Here is a 22,655-nt window from a genome sequence, read left to right on the forward strand (position 1 = left end):
TTTTCAGGGATTTTATTGGTTTTAACGCGTTACTGTAATCCGATTACTTTTTCAAGCAACGAGTAAAGTAAGGGATTACTATTGCAAAAAGGTAATTAGATTACTGTTACTTTCCCGTAAGCACGCTGCGTTACTGCGTTACTAAATGGTGATTTTGCTTGTGAAAGTGTCTCATGACAGTGACGTAAGCAAGTGTGACGTTCAAGACAACAGCTGTGTGCAGATCAACAATGGATCATTTATCGAGTGCAGGAGAGAGCATGACCGTGCATCGTTTAAAGCGTGGAAGTACTGACCTTACTTTGAGTTTGATTCTGTAAAAAGTGACAAAAACATTAGCGTCCGATGTTCACTGCGTGGGAAGAAAACGTATTTTTACCGCGAAAAAACCCCTAAACTTCCGAACAAGCACCGAGTGCGCTACAACGTAATGAGAAAATTCACAGACAAACTCGCGGATCCTTCCACTGACCGCTGCGGCACACCTGCACCAGGACAAACCTCCGCCTGCCCCATTCCTGCTATACAGGTGAAAATAGACTGCTAGTCTTTGATTTTATTTATTTTACTTGCATCTATTTGAAAGACTGAGTGCTTTGTCTCTAGGGCGCACTGTAAATATACTTTTATTTATTCACTCCACATAAAATGTAATAAATAAATCATATAATACAAAAACCAACTATTCACAGATCAACTTTTAACTATTTAAATTTTCAGCTTTTTCCTTTTAAACAAATTTCAAATGAAACCACACTAAACACTGCAAACCACAACACAATTAAATATAAATTAAAATATGAAAAGGAAGATGCATATTCTCTGTCATATGGGCCTGCATGAATAAACTTTCTGAATCCTTTATCATCTGCAACTGAAAATAGTTGTGGATGATTACTATACCTTTCTAATGTGACGTTGTTGTCCCTGGCTCTCTCTCTCTGTCTCTCCCTCCCTCTCTGTTTCTGTGCTACTGCGACTGTATATACCGCCCCTCCCCCCTCTGCCCAGCGCAAAGCACAAGGCTTGCGTGCGGAGTGAAGCGGAAAAAAAGTGCGAGAGAGAGGGTGAGAGAAAGAAAAAAAAACCCACAGCTCGCGATAAGGAGCCGGCAGGCGTCGTTCACGTCAAAGATCCGGCTCTAAGAGCCATTTCGTTCGCGAACGACCCATCACTAACACACACATTCACACACTGGTGATGGCAGCTACATTGTAGTCACAGCCACCCTGGGGCACACTGACAGAGGTGAGGCTGCCGGACACTGGCGCCACCGGGCTCTCTGACCACCACCAGTAGGCAATGGGTGAAGTGTTTTGCCCAAGGACACAACGATCGAGACTGTCCAAGCCAGGGCTCGAACCGGCAACTTTCCGATTACAAGGCGAACACCCAACCAATGTTAAAGGCAGCATAAATTAGCTGTAATAAATCCTAAACTTTGACAACTTTACCTGCTTAAAAAACAGGATGCACCTTCAACAGACAAAGTCAAAATCATGGTGCATTGAAAGAGGTGTTTAGTCTACAAGTGTTTGATGTCTTCTTGCTGTAGAAACACATCTACTAACATTATTCCCACTTCTTTCTCTAATATCACTAAAACAAAAAAACAAAACAATCCAGGCACCTGATTAGTGGAAAAGAAGCAATACTGACCACATAGTTTCTGTTAGGAACCTATGCTGTGTTATTGAGAGAGTTATTGAAAAAAAAAATCAAATTTATTATTAAGGGCAAAAATTACAAACTGAGTTCCAGGAATGAGTTGTCCCCCCACTGACTTATCTCTGAGACTTATCTCAGAGTGACTGAATGCTGCCACTCAGGTCTTCACAAAGTGTACAAGCTTGGCATGACATAATTCCTGATGCACTTTGTTTTGGCACTGAAGTCAAATGTTTCAAACAGGAAGAATGTACAGCAAAGAAATGTACAGTAGTGTATTTAAAGTGAAACATTAGTTTATAAGTAGTGTTCAGTGTTCTTGATCCACCCCTCACTTGTCTGGCTTCTTCATCTTTTCCTACCAAGAAGCCAGACATTCTTCTCTATGTTTTTGAGTGGTGTTGATAAGTAGTTCCACAGGGTTTCTGGAGGTCTTTCAAAGTGTTTCTTTGGATATCGGCAGATTTATTTTATTTATTTTCTGTCCCATTCTTCTACTTAGGGATGGGTATTGATAAGATTTTAACGATTCCGATTCCATTTTCGATTCTGTTTAACGATTCGATTCTTTATCGATTCTCTTATCGATTCTTGTTTTTAAAAAGGAGAACACTAAGGTCGATTAGCTTAGAACTGTTTTATATCTTCTCTTTCAACAAGATAGAAATTTAGGAGTAACATGGCCTTACAAACCCAACAGTGAGATCTTAAGAGATCCAGCCTATGGCTCTTCAATGGGGTGTCACAGGGTCCGCGGGGAAAATTGTAAACGTAAAATAATAAAATAAATATTCTTCTGTAGCAATAACAAAGTATAACATAAATTATTCTGTAGCAATTACACAAGAATATCCAGTAACGTCCCTGCCTACAATTAAACACATTCACTTACCATCTGCTGTGGCAAATGGCTGCAAGGTTTTGACCACAAACTTAGTCACTGCTCGGTGACATTCGGGCCTGAAAAGAGACGCTACCGGTAGACTGCAGCGACAACTGCCAGCAAGCGCCAGCCAGACTCTGTCTGTCTCTCTCATCATGGTCACCTAAATGCACAATGGCAGGTTTTGTAATAAAGCAGATCGCGCTAACATAATATGCACTGTTAGTTGATTATTTACCTGCCGCATTAACGGGAGATGACGTGCAAACGTTACCGCTGCTGCTGGGTTGAGATTCACGAGTCCGGAGCGGAATTAAAGACATTCATTTAAGTTCATCGCGTGTTTTGTGAGCAAATGCTTTTGCATATTCGTAGTGTTTCCTCCCTTAATGAAATATCTACTTTGCGAGTATTGCAAGTTGCCCTGTTGTCATCCGTTCTCGTAAAGTATAAACAAACTTTTAAGCGTTTGAGCTGCTTAGGCGCCGTGTTTCCTGCCAGGTACGCTCCGACGCTCCGCAACGTGGTGACGTCATTCGGGGCGACTGGAATCGATAAGGGAATCGTTTGCAAAAATGGCAAACGATTCCAACGAATTGAAACAGTGGGAACCGGTTCTCAACAAGAACCGGTTTTCGATACCCATCCCTACTTCTACTTGATCATTTTCTAAATTTCCTTTTTCTTCCTTTAGATTATATTATATATCCTCCTGAGAACCAGCCGACACTTGTATTTATTGAATTTGTTTTTCAAGCCTCATACTTCTTTTCTCCTCCACTGGTCCATTTTTCTCAAAGTTCTTAAGGAAATCCTGCACACTATGCTGTGATAGTCTTCAGCTCTTTGGGAATCAACTTGTGCACTTTCCTGACAAACTGTATGAAAGATTCTTCTGAAAAAAAGCTGGATACAAGGATGGCACCGGAACAAAGTGAAAAACCTGCTAATGTCCACAGAAAAAAACTGAAAAACCTTTAGAAAGCCTAGAAATATCGCTCAAGAGCACTTTAAAAATTACAAAAAATGCTGTTTTGAAGATGAAAATTAAGAAGTGAGAGGAGGCTCAAGAGTTTTGCACAGCACTGTATGACTCTATGTGTTGTTGCTTGGCATCAAAACTACACGAGTTACAAGGAGTGGAACATCAGGCTCTGATTTGGCTGATTTGTTTGCCGTGCAACTGTTAACAGGACGACAACTACAAGTTTGCAATAATTTTGCAATAATTTTATGATTTGGCAGATTCTCCCTTTACATTGGCTTTATGCTGGCTAAGAGTTCCTAAGCAGCCATGATTGGCCGTGCAACCAGTTACATACCACTTTAACCCATGATCACACCCACATCAAGTGCAACATTCGATTTTAGGTTGTTTTTTTTTTTGGGCTTTACATACTGCACTTCTTGGTTAGTTCATACTGCAGTTCTACTTTTAACTTTAGTTGCAACAGTGACACCAAAGCTGTAGGACTCATGAACCTCATGAAGAGGCAAAAACTGGCATTCGTAGCAGAGTGTCTGTTGTGCTACAGCCAGGCTGACAGATGGTTTATTTCATATTCTTCACTTTAAGTTCAATAAATACCACACATATATAGTGCACATACAGCAGGTGAAAAGCAGAGTTTATGCACACAGTGCTACTGCTCACTTTAGGACGAGTAAAAGGAATGCACCCCTGCTGCAGGAATCGTCGCTGACTTATCACTGAAGCATCTTCAGAGCAACAGAATGCTGCTGCTCAGGTCGTCACAGTGCTCGGCAGGTTAAACTTTTCATAATACGGGTAAGGGTTGGAAATCTGCCAAATCCCACTTTAACTGTGATGACACCGATATCTGATGATGATCTGAGATCTGTGATCTGAGATGCCTCCACCCATCCTATCCTGAGTGTGAACAAAGGCGAGGACTCACGTAAACAGAGGTGTCCTCACAGACATTTCTGTCCAGCTGCACCAGGATCGCCTTCTGAACAGCAGCCTTCATCAGAGCCAAGGTAAGATGAGCCACACTCTACTCCTTTGATGGGAAGCTGGGACAGTCTTTGACTGTTGGCAGCAATATGACGGGAGATAAATGGGGGTTGGTGGATCCTGACAACTTCTTTTTTCTTTTCCCTTCTTTTTTTGATCGCCTCTGTCAGTGCGCCCCAGGGCAGCTGTGGCTACAATGTAGCTTGCCATCACCAGTGTGCAGTGTTGGGAAGGTTACTTTTAAAATGTATTCCATTACAGAATACTGAATACATGCCCCAAAATGTATTCTGTAACGTATTCCGTTAGGTTACTCAATGAGAGTAACGTATTCTGAATACTTTGGATTACTTAATATATTATCATGCTGTTTACAACTACGTGAATGTACTATTGCTGTGATTTATTACTGATACTGAAGGTCCGCGGCTCCGAACAGTAGTAAAGGGACCTGTGGCTAATACGGTGGGTTCCGTGTCGGGCTGGTAGCTGAAAACTAGATTTACTTTGTTGTCTGGGTCAACTTTGCTTGCCAGAGACAGAGAGAGGCGTTGAAAGGCTGCTCCAACGGAACTTATTTTTTCCGGAGGAAAACACGAACACAGTGTACAGTTGAGTCTTAATAGCTTACTTACAAATGGGCTCGTCAGGCACTCTTCTTGGCTGCAGTGGTTATTATTATATTTACATGCTTCCAGCTCCCGTTTTTGCTCCGTGACAGCTCGGACTTTTCCTTTCTCTCCCTCCCTCGCTCACAGACACATAACGGGTATGGCAGTCCATTCTCCCTGCAGCACGGACTACACTGCCCATGATGCTACATTCTTTAGGGCCATGCCTGTAGCATTCTGCCTTTTAGCTTAGCACAAGAACAACAACAAAAAAGCGCTCTCTCACCCAGGAAACACGCAGAGAGAGAGCGCGTCACCCTGTAACCATGGCAACCGTAACGCTGCCGCCTGGAACAACAGAACATAGCTGTCAAACAAACCCAAACAGTCCTGACCCGCGACAATATGAAACAGGAAAGTACCGCCGTGTAATCCATTTATTTCAACAAAGTAACTGTATTCTGAATACCACCTTTTTAAACGGTAACTGTAACGGAATACAGTTACTCATATTTTGTATTCTAAATACGTAACGGCGGTACATGTATTCCGTTACTCCCCAACACTACCAGTGTGTGAATGGGTGGATGACTGAACGTGTAAAGCGCTTTGGGGTCCTTTGGGGTAAAAGCGCTATACAAATACAGGCCATTTACCATTTGATCAGCCTCCCTCCGTTGTGTTTGGGCACCTGCCTCAGTGCTCTGGTTGTGTGAGCTGCTGTGCTTCCTGGTCTCTGGGTCTGTTAGTTGTCCCTCAGCTCCTGTGTGCAGTGGCTGTTTCTGCTGCCAGTGGGTCTGAGATGAACTTTTTGGCCTCTGTTGAATCTTTTGGTGTTTTTTGGTTCTCTTTTGGTTGTGCAATTTGGCTTCTTGATCTTAATCTTCATTGTGGCTCTCAGCTGTTTTTGGGTCTTTGGGTTAGTATGGCCTTATGTCACCACCATAGCTGTTCAGGCATCAGGTAATTCTCACGACTGTGATGGGAGTGGGTGTTTCCACACTGCCTGAAACCAGAATACTGCCTGTTGTTTATTTGTTTTTTGTTTTATTTTTGATTTTTTGTTTTGTTTAGGTTGTTTTTATTTCATAGTGTTTTTCCTTTCTCAGATTGTAGATGGTTGTTGCAGTGTTTGGTAATTTTGGAGAGAAAATAGATACTTGCAAGAGAAAAAAAAACAGAAGGGTTGGGACCAGTGACGAATCAAACTAAGCAAAGGGACAGGTACTTTCCTTTCCCCCAGACGACAATCTTTTATTGTCGCCAGACCCTTTTAAGGGTTATCTTGTATGGGGAAACTCACTACAAAAGAGATGATGACCATGTCTCCTACAAAAGCCTTTTCACTGGAGACAGAGGTTAGAGCAGGTTTCATGGTCAGAAGAGCTGTTTATGTTGTTTGTTTCATGGATGCTTTACCTGCCGTTTTCCCAGTTAGACTGTGAAGAATAGACATTCAGGCTGGATCTCTGCCATTTTTCTGTTGTCAAATGTGCTGGAGCTGCCTGGAGTTTTGGAAAATGGAAGATTTTTTTCTTTTTTTTTAAACTTGTTAGCTTAGCACTGATGATAATGTTGCCCTCTTTGAGGTGCTTGCAAACATGTTCCCTCTCCACCATTCACAGCACACACAACACAGGACTTTGGACATCGATCTTTCGCCCACTTTCTCCAGCTGGAAAAAATAATCTTATTTAAATAATAATCTTATATGAATAAACTACAAATGCAAATTTACTTTACTTGATCTCATTTTATCATTGCTGACAAAAGGTGTGCTGAATGTCTTGAGTCATTTCCTGTCACCCACATGAATGTCCGTTTAAGAAACACATCAGGTATTAGTAACAATGATTTTGGCATTAGAGAATTAATCCTCAAATGGTTTCACCAGAATACTCTCCTACACGTGACATGTGGATTTATTTGTCACTCATGCAAAGGGTGGAGAAAGCTGGTTTGGGTGGATCCAGAAACTTTCTAACGTCAAGCATGTGTGTCACTGTCATAAACTGAGATGCTGAATTGACCCTTGCGTACTGTTCATATTTCATGTCTTCACAGTATGGTCAGGATCAGCTTTAACCCAGGCTATTTATTTACTCATAATAAGGGTTTATACCAAATTTTACTATAAACTATTTAAAATGTGTAGCTAGCTTATGTGACATTAATAAACACAAGATTAATCCCTAATTAAAGTTTCAGAAAGCAGGCTGCATGAATTTTTAGAATTTTTAGGTTAATATGAATATAATGTAAATATATATATATATATATTTCATTTTGGAGAAAAAGAAAACATAGGTTATCAGATTTAAATATAATTTATTTAAAGGGTAAGGTAGCAAGAGTATTCTTTAGGATGAAATGTTATGAAACGAAATAAAAACATGAGATTTCATAGAATAATCCTTATAATTTGTATCAGTGCAACATTAATAAGCACTTAAAACACAAAACCTGCTTAATGCAAACTAGTCTGTGCTTTCACAGCAGTGGTAGGAAACCTTGCAGGTGAGGGACTTGAACATGTGTTTTCCATAACCACTGAAATGGCTGCTTAGATAGCTTTTATAATCCCTTTATGAGGTCATTTGAAGCTTATTTTGAACTTCCTTTAAAACACTGATTCTCACAACAGCCTCTCTTAGCTCTCTAGCATTTACGTGGAATTGTAACAGATGTGTTCAAACCAGGGGCGTTTTTAGCCCATTTCAAAATGAATCAAATCATCCCCAAAGATTTCTTACTATTTTTTATACAATATTTCCTGTTTATCTGACATACTACTAAAAATATAAAAACCATACAGTACTCTGTTGAGATCAATGTTCCCTCTAAGCTGTGCACGTGCGCAATTGCGCACTGTTGGCACGGTCTCTGCGCAGAGAAAATCTGTGTTGCGCACACAAAAAGAATTCTAACCTGAATTTAAATTAAAGTAAATATGTGCCGACACCGGTAAAAACGGCGTTTTATAAAGAAAACGCTCAAAAGCACTCTCCGCCTGTGAGCAAAGACGAAACCAAAACCCCCTCACCCTTTCCCATTGGTCGAAAAATGTAACATGTCGACCAATCAAAACATCGCATTTAGTTGTTAAGAAACGGGGGGAAGTTTTAGGAGTGACGGCGGTGATTTGAGATGTGAGAGATTTGCAACGTTTAGCTCAAATCTTGTGTAGTTAGTGTGTCGTTAGTGTGTAGTGTAGTCAATAGTTTTGTTGTGTGTGTCAGAGCAATGAGGCGACTGCTGAATGTTACAGGTGTTACAGCAGTGATACATCTCCTGTTGTCAGGCCTGCAGGTATCAGGCTGTTGTTCTCCTTTATCTTATAGTGGACAGAAATTAGTTTTTGGAGTGGCACAAATAATTTGTGTGGCATCAGATTTGATGCAGAACAGCTGATTGTTCTGTAAATAGTTTGAAATGTTTATTTAAAAAAAACATTTAATTTTTACCTGCAAAACACTTTGTTTTTTTGCAAAACTCAGTAACTTTTTTGAAGAAGTAACTATATAATTGATTGCCCAACCTTGGTTCATTATATACTGTATTTTGCAGACAGAGTTACAGGACTCTCTCCCAGACCACAGACTCATAATACAAGTCAGAGAATTTACAAAAAAAGATAAAAAAAAGAAAGTTGTGTTTTCAAAATTGGAGTTCAAGTTATTTTTACTTCCAATAGTGTTAACATACTACACAGGTCATTAAAAAGATTTTTTTTTTTTTTTTTTTTTTGTAATTTTCATTGTAAGTGGGATAAAACATTTATTTATAAGTTGTCTAACAGAAATGTAAATGCTGTAATTTGATTATTGTAATAAACCATGTAACTTGGATGGATTCGACGCTGGCGTGACCACAGTGTGATGTGATGTCATGTGATGACCACGTCTGATGTCGCTCACAGTGGTCCAAGGGGTCGCTCAGGGAGTTTGTGTGTTCGCTCAGACACATGAAAAATTAGAGGGAACATTGGTTGAGATGTAGTATTTTAACAACTAAAGTATAGATATGCCCCTCCCCCCTCCAAAAAACGTTTCGTTCCAGCTCGCCTCGCCCCTTCTCCGGCTCTAGTGCCCTTTCTGCTAGAGCGATGTTGGAGACATGTTGGATACCCCTACTCTGTAGTAAAATCAGCGACATTCAACCGTCCTGTTGCTCCCATTGAAATTTTTAGAGCCTATTTAAAATCAAAAACTTAAAAATGTCCGTAGCCTGCTGTTGTTACCACTGTCCTGTTTGAAATGGGATGAGAGAATCTGCTTATTTTGTCATATGTGCCGATATTAAAGCCAAGGTACTAACTAGCTAACTGACTGGATGCCAATTAACCTTATAACTCCTGTTGTGTGTGTGTGTGTGTGTGTGTGTGTGTGTGTGTGTGTACAGAGAGACAGCCAGGTTCAGAATGGATATGAGGAAGTTTGTTTTTTTTTATTTTTCTAAAAAAGGAGCCACATTTAGGTAAAAGTGTAAGATCAAATGATCCATCAATCAAGAACCTTGTTGGCTCAGTGTTTTAATATTTATAGCTTTTCTTAGTTGTACATATAGTTTGGTTATTTGCCTTTTGGTTGAAAGTACACTGAGAGAGGACTTTTTATTACTGATCTTAATGGTATTTTTTCATGTTAATGTAATTTCATCTAATTGAATACAATCTATTTGTGTATGATTGTCAGTCCAAAGAGGGAGAGAGGAAAGAGGGGAACATGAGGAGAAAGTACAAGGTCAGGAAGAACCAGGTAAGAAAACAGACAGGGAACAGTGACAGGAAAACAGAAACTGTTAAACTGACGAAGAGGAAAAAACCTGATTTTACTCACACAATCTGGAAGTTGTGTCCTCCCTATATTAAAGCTGCTATACAGAATCTGCAAAACAACCTGGCTTGAAATATTTTTGACCCTCTTTAACAACAGCACCCCCAAAGCTCTGATCCTAGAATCGCTCCTGGTTCAAACTAACAGAGAACTGAAGTTTGTAGTCATGTTGTGCATTTTATGAATTTAACTTAGAGCTTAAAAATGGCTTATGGGTCTTCCAGAGAAAGATTACCTCTAGGATTTCTTAGCAGTGCACAACTCAGCAAAAGCAAAGACAGAATCTAAAAACATCTGTTATGATTAATCTTACTGGGATACTGTGGAGGGAAAAGTAATCAGAAATAGACCAGCAGACCAGCTAAATAACCCGAAATAACCGGTTTGTTACACACAGGCTTGTTTAGACTTTGAATTATGTAAACACTGTGAAGCATGAGTATGACAACAGTTAACTTTTACTTTTTTATTGATGGAATAAGATCACATTCACTTTTATCACCAGTTTATAGAGATAGTGAGCATTTAGCTGTGGCAAGCTCAGCTGCTCCCATTAGAGCGTTCAACTCCAGTTCTAGTGATGTTCAGAGAGGAGCTCAAGTTTGCTCCTCCTACAGAAATGTCCAATTGTCTGTGTAGACCTGGGACAAGTCTTGACAAAAAGAAACAGACAGACCAGTATTTCTTCTAATAAATGTACCTGCAGAATGCCATAGTGTCATAAGAATATTGTTTTCACTTTATATGCATGGATTTGTACAAACAATGCTACATGCTTTAATAATGTGTATTTGTAGCTCTTAAAGTACTGCTAAAAATGTTTAAGGGTAAATAGTAAAGCATTTAGTAGCGGTTTAATGTCTTGAAGTAAAAAACAGTTTCTCCCTGCTGGTGGGAAAAAAATGTAAATGAACACAACTTTGAGGGTGTTGGCTTTCTCAGCAGACAACAGAGAGCACAGCCTAAAGCAGGGGTAGGGAACTCCAGGCCTTGAGGGCCGGTGTCCTGCAGGTTTTAGATGTGTCCTTGATCCAACACAGCTGATTTAAATGGTTAAATTAGCTCCTAAACATGTCCAGAAGTTCTGCAGAGGCCTGGTAATGAACTAATCATGTGATTCAGGTGTGGTGACCCAGGGTGAGATCTAAAACCTGCAGGACACCGGCTCTTGAGGATTAACGTTCCCTACCCCTGGCCTAAAGGCAATTCACTTCACACTTGGGTGTGTCATCAAAGGTGGGTCTGCTGACTCACCCAACAGCGACAGTTAGAGCCATCTGACAAACACCTGCCTTTTTGCATTAATAAAGGAGTGAAGGAACAGACAGGAGACAAAGCTCTGGAGTAGACTAGACACATTTGTCATCTATTACTCTGTTAAACACTAACTGGACTCTCCACACTTGGATACAGGACAAAATCCGTCTTATTGTTTTCTTCTAAAGATGTGGAAATTTTTAATATTCACCATCTGCCTAACCCAGGTAACTGCTTCTAGTTTGGTTTTATAGCACTCCTGCATCACCAATATGTGTTTCATTTCTGTCACTTCTGTCATTCCTCTTTGCCATAGCCAACATTTTAATACCCAGAAGCATTAAAACATTTAAACGTGACAAGTCAGTTTGAAACTCACTTTCACCTCCAGATCCTGTCCTGTGTGGAGTCGTGCTTTCTGCTGAGAACTCTCCATGTAATTGTACCTGAAATAATTCCACCTGGATACCAAGTAGCAAAAGGTGCCGCTCTGCTTATTTGTTTTATTCCTGCTGTGAAAGAAAGTGTTGTAAGCCGAATGTTTTGTGTTTTATGGCTCTTTTTAACTTTCCCTTTCTCGCTTTTCAGTTGAAACCGTCGGCTGTGATGCAAAATCAGTGCAGTTAACTGTGAAGGACCCGAGGTTTACAATAAAAAGTAACGGAGCAGTCGTAGCTTCAACGTCTGTCTCAGTGGGTGAAAGAGGACGGATATTTTCTGTGTGTGCTCAGGACAAGAGTGGACGGGAAAGAAAGATGGAAGTTCACCTTGTCCGCAGTACAATGCTGAAAAGACATGTAAGACAACTGCATATTGTGAGTCGTTTATACAGCTCAGAAGGCACAGTCTTTTTTTTTTTTCTAACATGTCCGAACTTGTTGGAATGTCATAGGAACGCGGCCAAGGCTCCCTGAACCGCTCTAAAAGACGAAGCTATGTGACATTGAATGTAGTGGAGAATTATGAAGGGAACTATCCAAAACTAATTGAAAAGGTGAATTAAATGTTAAATTTATATCATTTATGATCACTGTAGTATACAAATGTTTATTGTCAATACACATCAGATTGTAAAGATTGTAAACACTTTATAAATAACAGAATCCTTTTTTTTCTTTTCCTTAACATGTATTTTATTTGGTTTCTGCTGTAGCTGGGGTCAGGTTCCTCAGACAGCCGTTATTGGTACTTTATCGAAGGAGAAGGAGTCGATAGGTATCCAACTGGAGTGTTCAGTCTGGACAGTGACACGGGGGATCTGTTTTTGCTCAAAAAAGTGGATCGTGAGGAGTTCCCAGTATATAATGTGAGTGTGAAGATGAAACTGATTTAGAAGATTTGTAAAGAGTTCCAATAATGTACAGCAGTCATTTTTAAGGAGTGATTTATTAATCATTCAAATAGTTACACAATATTCGATCCTTTACTGAGCATTTTTGTTTATTTATTTTTTCATTCAAACCTGGAACTGGCACAGTTCACATATGGAGTCTTGTTATGTTCCTGCCTCTGCTTTCTATATTTGTGTGCATTAACCTACTCAAATGTTTCTTTCTTCCCTCCATAGATTGTGTTGTGTATTTTTGACAAGCATACTAATGTGGAGCTAGAGGAGAAATTCCCCCTGACAGTGCCTGTAGACGATGTCAATGACAATGCTCCGGAGTTTGTAGGTCCTTTACAGTTTACAGTTGCTGAGCACTGTAGTGCAGGTGAGAAAGAGAAGATACAGTAATAGATGATTCTGTGCTATTTGACTTGCAGTGCAGTTGCTCTAAATGATTATGGGTTACAATACAGGGACTGTGGTGGGAGTGGTGAGTGCAACTGACAGAGACGAAATTGGCACCGACCATGTGAAGATTAAATATACACTCGTATCTGGATCAGACATGTTTTCCATTCATCCAGAAACAGGTGTCATCACAACAACAACCAACACCCTAGACAGAGAGGTGAGCACTGCCTCTGCATCACTGATACCTGTGAACTTTATGTAATTGAAAATAGCATTGAAATAGATGATGGTGCGTTACAACATATTTTTATTATAATACTTTGTAACATTTTTCTTTAAGTTAAAAGACAACCATGTGGTGACTGTAAAAATCCAGGATATGAATGGTGCACCAAATGGTCTGTTTGCCACATCGACAGCAACAATTGCTCTGAGTGATATTAATGACAATCCACCAACCTTCATGAAATCATCTGTAAGTGCTTGAAAGAACCATCAGTATGTAATTTAGCTGAATAACTGAAGTCATATTCATTGATTTTGGTGGTTTTTTTCGACTTATTTCACCAAAACATTGTTTTTTTTTTACCAACATAATTAAACAACAATTAACCCCCCCCCCCCCCCCCCCCCCTCCCCCATGCTTTTTTCTTGTAGTATAATGTCACTGTGCAAGAAAATGAAAGTGAAAAACTTTTACTTCGAATTCCTGTTCAAGATAAAGATTTGATAAACACATCGAACTGGATCTCAAAGTTTATCGTTACTAAAGGAAATGAAAATGGGAAATTCAGGATAGTTACTGACCCCCAAACAAACGAAGGGCTTTTGTACATCTCAAAGGTCAGACTGGCTTATTATTCAATTCATTCTTGTCACTTATTTTGGTGTAAGCATTTTGCATGGGTCACATCTAATGGAAAGTCAGCCTATATAAAGCTGATTTATATTCATAAACTTTTAAATGTTTTTCTTTTTTCCAGCCATTAGATTATGAGAAGACCAACGATGTCCAGCTTCAGATCACTGCACAAAATGTAGAATCACTGAATGGCAGCAGTGCCACGTGGCAGTCCATCCCTGTGAATGTCAATGTTGAAAAAGTGGATGCAGTCAGGACTGGACTGGGACAAAAGATTAGCCCGGGCATTTTGACTAGAGACCCGCCCACCAGGTATTATAGGAAAAGCAATAAAGCTTTTGAATGAAAACAGTGATGGCAGTGATGCACACTGTCTTGTTGGTGTATATGCAGGATTTCTATACATGTTACATCAGATAAAAACTTTGGTTGTAAGATTCAGATAATTATTTAATAAAAGCGAGACATTTTAAATGAGAATAAGAAAGAAAAGTATTTCCTTGTGCCCCCCTTTCCCTGTTAACGCCCTACCTGGCCCCCCTGGCAAAACTTTGCTAGACCCGCCCCTGCACAGTTACCAGCTGTCAGCTACATAGAAAAGGATCCTGGTGTTATTTGTCTCTCAGAAACAGTTCATAACTTCCCTTCAACTCCTCCATGTCACCTAAAAGGTAAACCTGTTTCTCCATCACCTGTTCAGCTCTGATGATTCAGTAAGGACATCTCCTGGTTTCATCTTCATGTTTCCCTCTCACCAGATAACCAAACCGATATCATGACCAGCAGCTTTTACGGCTGTGGCTCCAGCAAACATCAGCTGATACTAGAAATTAATATTAAATAAATTCTAACAACAGCTGATCGAGCTTAAAAGTGCTGCTGTTGTTTAGCGCGACATCCGGCGGTTTCCTCTTTCTGGCTCAAAGTGGGAGACAAACAAACAAGAGAGAAAAGCCGATCAGCTGATCATTGATCAATTTTGTGATTAAAGTAGCAACAGGAGAGGGAGGGGGAGAGAATGAGAGAAGAAGAGGCAGCTGTGCAGCAAAGACAGAATAACTCCAGCTTTGTGTCTTTTTCCATTCTAGCTGAAGTCCGGGACAAACTGCGTACCTTCTCAGCTCAACACGACATGCGTAATATTTTCACTGAATACGGAACGATTCCATTTTTTACAGGTCGGTTGGCAACTCTAATAATTAACCTTACGAATAAAATAAAGTTCACTATCAATAACATCATAGCACCCGCCCAGCTGTATAGAAACTCCGTCATGCTAGCTAGTACGCAGTACGAGTTATTGTAACTGACTGTAAAAAGTCAGCACAACGAAAATAAACTCCACCTAAACTTGGTTTATATCTGACCCAGATAGACTGCAGGTCATAACTTCTTACCTGAAGTTCAGTTCACCTGACACTCGGACCGGCGGCCGCCTTGGGTCTCTCCTCCTCCTCCCTCCCCTTCCCTCATCCACCTGCTGGCCTCTGTGGAAGCTCCGCCATAGCCACCACCAAATAACTGAGTTATTTTTACACATCGGCCAGCATCTGGCCAATCCACCACCTTTGCTTGATTATACCATTATCAAATAAATAAATAAATAATTAAAAAACATAAACCATCGGCTCATAAAAACAAAAAATCACCATCGGCCTACTGGGCAAATGCCCGGTATGCCCGATGGCTAGTCCAGCTATGGATGCAGGGTAAGATGGGGTATGGTTATTTCCTTTGCCTGGACACTTGGAAAAATGACTGATACACCTTTTCCTGCAGGTCTGTGTCCTTCGGACTACTGGGAATTATGACTATACTGTGTCCTGTGGTCCTGCTCCTACTGTTCTGTGAGTCTCCCACTGTAATTATAAGTTGTAAGGGTTACCGGGGTGTTCTCTTGTAGTTTGCTCAATAGTGTAGGGTATACCACACATAAAAGCACTCTGTGAGCTCTGATTTTGAATATGCCTGCTTTTTTGTTGCAGTCCTGCTCCTTGTATTTTTCTGTCTAAAAAAGAGAGAGAAATTGCAGCTTAATGACTCTGGAGACACTGGAGGAATCCCACTCAAATCTAACACAGAGGCTCCAGAGGACAGCATGGTAAGGATAGTAATGTGTAACCAATATCTCCGTTTCCATTTTTTCTAAAAAAACAAACATATTTACTTCTTCTTTTGCTAGCCCCCCCTTTGTTTTACAAGAAAAATCTTCGTGAAAAATGGGTTTAAAAACATAAACAACTGTGGGATACTGTTTGTTCATGATTTGCGCAGGGGGAACAAATTATGGCAGGATCAGCCTGATATTATTTCTATCCCACTGTAACTTTACTGTATAAAGAGCTAACATCTCCAAAGTGTCAGGAGTAGTTATTACAAGACGTGCTCGTAAACTAAAAATCAAGAATGTGGGATACTGCTTGTCAGTGATTAGCACTTTTCTAGGCACCCAAAGCGCTTTCCAATTCCACTATTCATTCGCTCTCACATTCACACACTTGTGGAGGCAAGCTGTAGTTGTAGCCACAGCCGCCCTGGGGCAGACTGACAGAAGCGAGGCTGCTATATCGCGCCATCTGCCCCTCTGGCCAACACCAGAAGGCGGTAGGTCAAGTGTCTTACCCAAGGACACAACAACCAGGACAGAGCAGCTTATAAAAGACTTGCATCAGATGGGGCCTACTTCATATAGTGAATCATATATGGCTTATATGATTTACTCATGAAAGTGGCCACTTTCTCATTACTTTCAAATATTGTTTTAGTAAGTATCCAAAACATACAAGTTTCATTTATATAATCTTTCAAGGGATCTTATATCTGTTTTCACTCTTGTATGCTTTTCATACAAGAGTGAAAACAGAACCAAAGGTTTCACACAAGACAGATACAAACTTTATAAGATTATATCTTTTCCATATGGCTTAATATGTCTCCAAAATTATATAAAAAAAAATATCTCCAAAATGTCAGGAGTAGTTAGTCATTATAAGAAGTGTTTGTGAAATAAAAATCAAGAATGTGTCATGGCTGTGTGCAGGCAGGCACGGAGAAAGGACCCAAAATGCAGGACGCGGGGGCAGACGTGGACTCAAAAACACACAGCTTTATTGCTGGATAGCAACAGAACAGAACTAACCTAAACTGAGAAAATAGAAAATAAACTAAGCAGGCTGGCAGACAGAACACACAGTTAACATGAGGGTTGAAGAGACGTTAACGACGCGACAGAGAACAAAGGAAACACAGGGCTTATATACACATGGCAGTAATCAAGGGATGAGAGACAGGAGGGGAACACACCTGGGAGAAATCAGAGCTGACGAGACAGGGGAAACGTAAACTGAACACACTCACATGAGACGGGGACCTTCAGAATAAAACAGGAAGCACACGACAGACAGAGACACAGACGCAGACTCATAAGCAAGCACAATAACATCACGGACAAACAGAAGACCAAACACAGGCCACCTAAACTAAACATGAGGGCAAGCTAACAAAACCCAAACCAGAAATACTCATCGGCAAAGGAACAGAACACAATTACAATCAAAACAGCATCACCAGAGGATAAGAAATGATCCATAAAGGAAAAACAAACCAAAGCATAAGAAACCCAAAATGCTGGGTCGAACCGACCCAGGACCGTGACAGAATGAGGGATACTGTTTGTCTGTGATTTGGAGACCCCAGCACATGCTCCCGACGCAGGGGAAACCTACCTTGGCACTTGTGCAGGTGAAACGAAAGGGAAGATATGCTTCACTATATTTTCTATTCTTTGTCTTGGAAGGAAGTTGGTTTGGAAACATATTTGGCGATGCTTCATCTCTTGTTTTGCGTTTGTTTGGGAGCCCCGTCAATAACATGTCCATTATGCTAGCAGTGTCCAAGCATCCTTTTTTTTTTTTCTTTTCATACCACGCACCCCTGCAATGGCTTTGTGGCCCCCCTAGGGGGTGGGCCCCACAATTTGGGAACCTCTGTTCTTTATAATTGGGAGTCAAATGGCCACTATCTACATCATGCAATGTTGTTTATTATCAAAAACATCTTATTTATTTGTTTTTGATACAAGAAAAATGTCTTGTGGCAGACTTTTGCATAAAAAGTCAAAAATAAAATAGCAGAAGTTTCTTTTTCAGCAGTTAAATAAATGTAAATTTAATGAGTAACAAGTTTGTAAAAGATATTATTTCTCTAACTTGTTGGTGATCTGTTTGCTCAATGTGTAATATATGACCATCAGTCATGTCCTTAGCAGCTTTGAAAGTGTTGTATGCTTCCTCCTATTATCCAGGCTTGGAAGTAATAACGGGTAATAATAACAAACTACCTGTGTCTTCCAAATGGGAACAGAAGAGGATGGGCAGTATTCAGGGGATGTGGCTCTGTAGCTGATTCTATCAGATGCAGTGACAACAAAAACAATAACCTTGATTTTCTGAACATCCTCGGACCAAAGTTCAAAACTCTTGCAAAGGTCTGCAGAAAGACACGAAAACAGTCACTCCAGATTAATATTGTTAACTTTAAGCTGTAAAAGATGCAGATTGGGTCTGAATGGTTGGCTTGTTACTGGGGTAACAATGTAAAAAAAAAAAGAACAATCAAGTGGTGCAGGTGTGTATCTGATATTGCTCTTTGTTGCTTTACTTCCTTGTTGTTAATGTTGTTGTGTTTTGGGTTTTTTTTTTTAAGTAAAAGTGGTTTGCACTGAAAACTATGTAGATGCAATCTTTTGGAGCTTTGTACCTCAGTAATCAATGTCTAAAAAAATTATATCTTTATTTTTGGAGGGTGAATTTTAATTAAAACAAATACATAATGAAACAAAATAACAATTAACTAATGTTTCAAAATATGTAATGTAAAATTACACCTTTATAATAATCTTATAATAATCTTTTTAAGCACAGCTGATTTACTTCTGCAGAATTTCCAAATGGCACATAAATTGTGTGTAACCCTCTTTTACTTCAACTCGCTGACTGTCAGACGGGTGCAGTTTGAGCTCACTGTAAGTCAGGTTGTTGAAACATTTCCAACAGTAGTCGTGTTACAATCTGCACGAAGGCAGAACTGGAGCGCTAACGTGTTACTGCCTGAAACTAAATACAACTGGCTGCACAGGAAAAACCCATTCAAAAGACAGTGTATACCCTATATGTATTTTGCGCTGTTAAGTTGTTATTTGACATTAACATTAAGGAGTTGTGTTTAATTTTTGCTACTGTAGCAATTACTTGTGGTTTTTTAACATTTAAAGGAACGTGATTATAAAACAGCATAACCAGCAAACATACAATAAGCATATATGTACCCATACAACTAAAAGCAGTACTGTTTGTACTTTTAGTCTTTACTGTTTATTTGTTTAAGTTTTTGTCCAATATCTGTTAATTTGTAATTAAAAAAACAAAAAAAATGTCCTCATCATTAATTATGGTTGTACTGTATAAAGGTCAGATCCAAAATGGTTGTTTATTGTGTTCAGGTTTTGTCTCTAGTGTTTCACAGGGTGGAGCCCACATACACATAATACAATATGTGCAGTGTTCCAACATCTCAACTCCTTGGTTTATAATTACTTCAGTCCTCTGCAGATATAATTGGTGCACTGGTGTTATTACTGACAAACAGCCCTGACCCACTGAGGTATAGACTCCACTGGACTTCTGAAGGCGTGCTGAGATCTGAGGAATTTAAAGGCCAAGTCAACACCTCAAATTTGTTAGCCTCCTCACACAAACTGCAATGCACTCTGCATTCTGACACCTTTCTATCAGAACCAGCATCAACCTTTTTGGCCGTTTGAGCCACAGTCGCTTTTCTGTTGGATAGAACCACACAGACCACCCTTCACTCCCTGCGTGTATTAGTCACTTTTTCACCACTGTTCCTTCCTTGGACCACTGTTGATGCCGACTGCTGCAGATGGGAACACCCCACAAGACACCCACATGACTCAGTCATCTAGCCATGACAGTTTGTCCCTAGATCTACACCGTGTTCCAAATTATTATGCAAATTGTATTTTTCTCTTATTTCCCTAAATATTCGTTGCAAATGACAGTCAGCATAATTGTCTAGTCATCAACCATTAGAGTATAATTCAAATGTTACTGAACAAACCTCCCAATGAAAACAGTATGTTTAAAAAATAAAAATAAAAAACTTAAAATCGACTGTTCCAATTTTTTACTCACAACAAAGAAACATTTCATTCTTGCATCAATGGAACTTGTAAGTTTTTGGACAGTTTCTGCTTGAATGTGTTTGCAGGATGTCAGAATAGCCTCCCAGAGCTGCTGTTTGGATGTGAACTGCCTCCCACCCTCATAGATCTTTTGCTTGAGGTTGCTCCAAAGGTTCTCAATAGGATTGAAGTAAGAGGAGGATGGGGGTCATACCATGAGTTTCTCTCCTTTAACAACAATAGCTGCCAATGATGCAGAGGTATTCCTTGCAGCATGAGGTGGTGCATTGTGATTCTGTTGCAGAGAGTATGGTTCCCATGAATCCGGGCCAAAACATGACTCCACCACCTCCTTGCTGATGTCACAGCCTTGTTGGGACATGGTGGCCGTCCACCAACCATCCACCACTCCATCCATCTCGATCATCCAGGGTTGCACGGCACTCATCAGTGAACAAGACTGTTTGAAAATTAGTCTTCATGTAGTTCTGGCCCCGCTGCAGCCATTCTGCTTGTGAGCATTGGTTAGAGATGGCCAAATAGAAGTTTTATGCATAACTGCAAGTCTCTGGAGGATCGTACACCTTGATGTTCGCAGGGCTCCAGAGGCACAGCAGCTTCAAATATCTAAACATAGTGAACCAATTATTACAGGTGTCCGAGATTGATTTTAATGATCTAAAGAGCCCTGAGACTCAATGGCATCCATGACTTTAATTGAAAAACAACATATTTAATCTCTATGACACTTAAATACAATTTGCATATTAATTTGGAACGCAGTGTAATTATTGCACTTACTCAGCTTCTAACATTGACAGGGTGAGGCACACATACACATTAAGACCTGGAGAGTGTGGAGGAAATTTGAGTAGAGTGTCTTGAACTCACGTTCATGTCACAATGAAGGTCACAGCAGAAAACATCATCAGAGACTCATTAGACCAGGACATGTATTTCCCATCTTCTGTTCTTAGCTGACAGGAGTAAAACTTGTGTGGTCTTCTGGTTATTTGAGTCCCTTTTGCATTCTGGCCATTCTCCTGTCGTCTGACATCAACAAGGCATTTTCACGTTAACTGGATATTTTCCTCTTTCCAGACCATTCACTGTAGGCGATAATGGGTGGGAAAAAGTGAAGACATTACACATATTTACATGTAAGATGAAAAGTTAGATGCAGGAACTTTGCAGCTTGTCTGTCTAAATTAGTACACGTACAATGAGACTCATGAAAGAGATGCAGATTAAAGAATTGTTGTTGGAGCTGAAAAAGAAAACACACAGATCCACATCTATTTATGTTAGAGCGCCCTCTAGTTGATGGTGGCGTGACATGACACTGGATTTAAATCAGTGTAACAAAAATCAATTCTCTGCGTTCTGGTAAAATTTGACAGGTTTAAACTCTGTTGTTTTAAAGTGCATAATATAAAGTGGTGGAATATCTGAGAAAACAAATTGATAATCTGGAAAAAGACTAATGTTCGAGGAAAACCTGATATTAAATGTTAGGAAGTGAAAGTTGGTGAGTTGAAGGAGGTGCAGGAATGCAGTAATGAATTTGATCTCCACATGAAAACCCTTTAACTGTGAAACTGTTTCAAGGTTTGTTTGTTTTTTGTTTGTTTGTTTTTTGCTGAGTAATTGTCTCTCTGACTCTGAATATAGTTTCCTGATCATCTTGACAGTTATTTCTACACTCTGTACAGAAGGTGTCTGGAGGATTTTCACATGACAAGCTGCTTATTAGAGCACATAAAAGTTGTTGACTACATATTTAGGTTTCAGGTCCTAGTGACCAATAAAAAGAAAGTTCTGAATCTCTCCGTATTCATATAATAGCAGCCATTTGTTAGACTTGGTCAGACCTTTGACATCGACTTAAAGCATGTATCTAACAGAGTTTGTAGTTTTTACAGACATAAACAGAAAGATGTCGCAGAACAGAAATGAAAGAAGAAATGACCTGCTGACATTAAGTAGATAAACCTGTTAATAATGTCCCAAATTCCACTTTTCTAGATTTTGCTGCAATTCCACAGCATGAATCATGGATGAGCTACTGAAGTGCATCAAACAGATGTGTCAACCCCAACTCATTTCTTTGTTTGTGTGGACAGAGAGTCGTGATGAGGATCAGAGTATTTATTTATTTATATTTTCTGTTGAACTTTTGTAATGCAAAGCTTCCACAAGTCACTGTTGTAGTGGGACATTAATCACTAATGGCGATTCACATATGTGGGGGTTCCCACTCAGCGTTGCATGGACACAGTGGTAAGACAAATTCCCCCTGCAATGTGTTTTGTTCAAATTTAATGTATTTTGCTTTACTGAGTATTAACTCATACGGGCAAAAGTCCCCAAAATGACCTGTATTTGTATAGCACTTTACTTAGTCCATCAGGACCCCAAATCGCTTTACACTACATTCAGTCATCCACACATCCACACACTGGTGATGGCAAGCTACATTGTAGCCACAGCTGCCCTGGGGCGCACTGACAGAGGCGAGGTTGCCGGACACTGGTGCCACCGGGCCCTCTGACCTTGAAAACCTTCCGATTACGAGACGAACTGCCAACTCTTGAGCCACGATCGCCCCACCCATGTTTTAA

The 22,655-nt window shown here is 40.0% G+C and overlaps 1 protein-coding gene across 1 annotated transcript; it reads left to right on the plus strand.

The window, feature by feature from the left end:
• Positions 1-9,858: 9,858 nt before the first annotated feature.
• On the plus strand, positions 9,859-19,312 carry LOC102082241 (desmocollin-3-like). Its single transcript, XM_005462133.3, has 14 exons — positions 9,859-9,897; positions 11,389-11,459; positions 11,624-11,714; positions 11,821-12,029; positions 12,125-12,226; positions 12,386-12,538; positions 12,800-12,944; positions 13,033-13,187; positions 13,311-13,445; positions 13,628-13,813; positions 13,954-14,144; positions 15,612-15,679; positions 15,818-15,933; positions 18,136-19,312. Exons 2-14 carry the CDS (start codon positions 11,421-11,423, stop codon positions 18,145-18,147), a joined length of 1,602 nt encoding a protein of 533 aa, XP_005462190.1. The 5' UTR covers positions 9,859-9,897; positions 11,389-11,420; the 3' UTR covers positions 18,148-19,312.
• The last annotated feature ends 3,343 nt before the right edge of the window (positions 19,313-22,655 follow it).

Source organism: Oreochromis niloticus, linkage group LG3 (assembly GCF_001858045.2).
Source record: "Oreochromis niloticus isolate F11D_XX linkage group LG3, O_niloticus_UMD_NMBU, whole genome shotgun sequence".
Classification (NCBI taxonomy): domain Eukaryota; kingdom Metazoa; phylum Chordata; class Actinopteri; order Cichliformes; family Cichlidae; genus Oreochromis; species Oreochromis niloticus.

What these genes read in the sequence shown, in the direction of transcription:
- LOC102082241 (XM_005462133.3), top strand. Translation starts at nt 11,421, where the DNA reads ATGTGGAAATTTTTAATATTCACCATCTGCCTAACCCAG. An exon ending in CCAACACCCTAGACAGAGAG is followed by an intron (nt 13,188 to 13,310) that starts GTGAGCACTGCC and finishes TTTTTCTTTAAG; the next exon opens with TTAAAAGACAACCATGTGGT. An exon ending in CAACCTTCATGAAATCATCT is followed by an intron (nt 13,446 to 13,627) that starts GTAAGTGCTTGA and finishes TTTTTCTTGTAG; the next exon opens with TATAATGTCACTGTGCAAGA.